Source organism: Triticum dicoccoides, chromosome 7A, assembly GCF_002162155.2.
Source record: "Triticum dicoccoides isolate Atlit2015 ecotype Zavitan chromosome 7A, WEW_v2.0, whole genome shotgun sequence".
In the NCBI taxonomy this organism is placed as follows: Eukaryota; Viridiplantae; Streptophyta; class Magnoliopsida; order Poales; family Poaceae; genus Triticum; species Triticum dicoccoides.
The window spans coordinates 505,674,697-505,677,199 of NC_041392.1; the positions used below are offsets into that span (position 1 = coordinate 505,674,697).

The 2,503-nt window shown below is 51.0% G+C and overlaps 1 protein-coding gene across 1 annotated transcript; it reads left to right on the forward strand.

The window, feature by feature from the left end:
* The first annotated feature begins 329 nt into the window (after positions 1-329).
* On the forward strand, positions 330-2,164 carry LOC119331338 (myb-related protein Hv33-like). Its single transcript, XM_037604506.1, has 3 exons — positions 330-723; positions 878-1,007; positions 1,079-2,164. The coding sequence occupies exons 1-3, from the start codon at positions 345-347 to the stop codon at positions 1,692-1,694; spliced, it is 1,125 nt and encodes a 374-aa protein (XP_037460403.1). The 5' UTR covers positions 330-344; the 3' UTR covers positions 1,695-2,164.
* The last annotated feature ends 339 nt before the right edge of the window (positions 2,165-2,503 follow it).

A 2,503-nucleotide genomic window follows, 5' to 3' on the forward strand; every position in this document is an offset into this window, starting at 1 on the left:
GTTTGACACCCTCAAGGATTTGAATAATTTTTTTTACATATGTGTTTGTAAGATCCTGTAACGCTTAATAGATGGCTTAGGGCTTTTCGCCCAAAAAAAAGCGACAGAAATTAGGCAAAAAGAAACTAGCAAGCTACTAGGCATGAAAGAGGGCAGAGAGAGAAAGAGGAGAAGAAAAGTGGTCAACTGCCCCACCACAGCTGTGAGGCCTATGAGCATGCACCGGTGAAGATTGCCTTATCGTGATCCATGAGCCATGCATGACTTACACCTTTATTTCCCGGGCGGGGGGACTCGAGCTACCACTGCACAGCTAGCAAAGTCCTGCGCAACTGTACGTGTGCATGCAGCTAGCGGCAAAGGTAGGGGATCAGATGGAGGAGAGGAAGGCACCCGGGTCAGGCAGGGCACTCTCCCACGGTGCACACCTACCTGAAAGCGACCGCCCGCCCCCTGCGCCTCCTCTCTTCCTCTTATACCTCCGCCTCGATCTCCCTCTCCTCGCTGCCACCATCGTGTCTCTATCCTTGTCCAGCCGTTTGTTTTCCAGTATATCCTCGCCGCGTTTTAGTGCGCGCTGCCGACCGGCCATGGCGAAGCAGTCGTGCTGCCACAAGAAGCGGCTGAGGAGAGGGCTCTGGTCCCCGGAGGAGGACGAGAAGCTCATGAACCACATTGCCATGTACGGCCACGGCTGCTGGAGCTCCGTTCCTAAGCTTGCAGGTATGACCGACCGTATGCATATGAGCGTGTGCAGGTGCGCTGCATTGTCAATTAGCAGTTTCGGAAAAGCAGAACAATCGCGTCGGATATCTTGGCTGGATTACTTTGTGCCCCGCTCTTAACTTAATTGGTAGCAACTTATTGAATTAATCAGGACTTGAGAGGTGTGGCAAGAGCTGCAGGCTGAGGTGGATAAACTACCTGAGGCCAGACCTCAAGCGGGGCACATTCTCGCAGGAGGAGGAGGACCTCATCATACACCTCCATTCCATGCTAGGAAACAAGTACGTCACCTTGCCTGTCTGTCTTCCAGTCCATCGAATTACAAATGACATCCAACTGTTAAACTTTTCAGGTGGTCACAGATTGCCGCGCAGCTGCCCGGCCGGACGGACAACGAAGTCAAGAACTTCTGGAACTCATACATCAAGAAGAAGCTGAGGGAGCGCGGCATCGACCCCGCCACCCACAAGCCGCTGGCCGAGGCCACCACCACGTCGCCCACCGCGTGCCGAGCGGTCTTCAGCGATGCCGAGCTCGTCCCAACAACGGCGGCGCTGGCCCAGGACCAGGTGGAGAAAATGCTGGATAGCCTGAAGATGCCGCTGGACTGGCCCGTCGGCGGTGTCGCCGGCAACGGGGTGCCCGAATCCTACCAGATGCCGAGCCTTCAGGAAGGCTGCGCCTTCCACATGGGCGCGCTGCAGCAGCACTGCGGCGCCATCCCGTCCGCGTCGAGCTCCAGCACGTTGACGGCAGCTGACGTCGGCGCCGCCCTGCCGTGGCTGGAGCTCGGGCCGACCGACACCATCTCCGGCCACGTCGACCAATACGCCGGCGCTCTGGGCGAGCTCAGGTGGTCTGACTACTTTGACGGCGCCCTGCAGGGGCAGTGCGTCTACGACAGCGGCATGGTCGACGACGACGCTGTGCAGTTCGACGACGTCCATGGGTTAAGCAGCTGGTGCTAATAGTATACGCTATATAAATCAACTAATTCTACCAAAAGGCCAGAGAACTGAAAGCTGCAACACTCTACTACATCGTTGCATAAAAGATTATAAGTTGATATGTACAGGCAAGACAAGGATCGATGGATGGATACTGGCTTAGCCTGAGGCTGAGAACCAAGATATACGTCTATACTTCTACATTTTATTTTTCTCTTAAATACTTCTAGATTTTATTTTTCTCTAAAAAATATACTTCTACATTTTACTACACATTGCAGTACTAGCTGCTGCTGCAACTAGTGATATACTACTTGTTAGTGTTGAGCATAATTCATCGTGTGGTAATGAAATCAGAAGTGTTTCGCCACACATGTAAAGGACAGAAAATGGTGGTTGTACTTGTACATAGGCCAATAGAGATGCTGATTACATAAACATGATCCTATATTATGGGACGAAGGAAGTATTATTTATCCGTTTCTAAATTATGGGACAGAGGACGACTGATCGGATTGGTACTATATTAATCTTGAAGGCTCAGAATATGCATGGCTTTATTTTGGGTCCCTTGTTATTCTCTTTCAAAACGAGGAGTGGTCCTCACCACGTCGTTTCTTGGTTTGTCGATTACTTCAAGGTCTAGGGCCAGTTCTTTTGGCGGCTTAAAAATAAGCCGTCTTCTTCCCAGCTTTTTTCATAAGCTGCCTCTCTTATTCATTGGGGCTTCTAAACTAGTTATGAGCTTACTAATTTAGGGCCCAGTTCTTTTGACCCGATTATGGAGATTCTGGGTCTGAAAAATCAAAAGCTAGAAAGAACTCGTTTTG

What these genes read in the sequence shown, in the direction of transcription:
- LOC119331338 (XM_037604506.1), top strand. Translation starts at nt 345, where the DNA reads ATGCAGCTAGCGGCAAAGGTAGGGGATCAGATGGAGGAGAGGAAGGCA. An exon ending in CTCCGTTCCTAAGCTTGCAG is followed by an intron (nt 724 to 877) that starts GTATGACCGACC and finishes TGAATTAATCAG; the next exon opens with GACTTGAGAGGTGTGGCAAG. An exon ending in CATTCCATGCTAGGAAACAA is followed by an intron (nt 1,008 to 1,078) that starts GTACGTCACCTT and finishes TAAACTTTTCAG; the next exon opens with GTGGTCACAGATTGCCGCGC.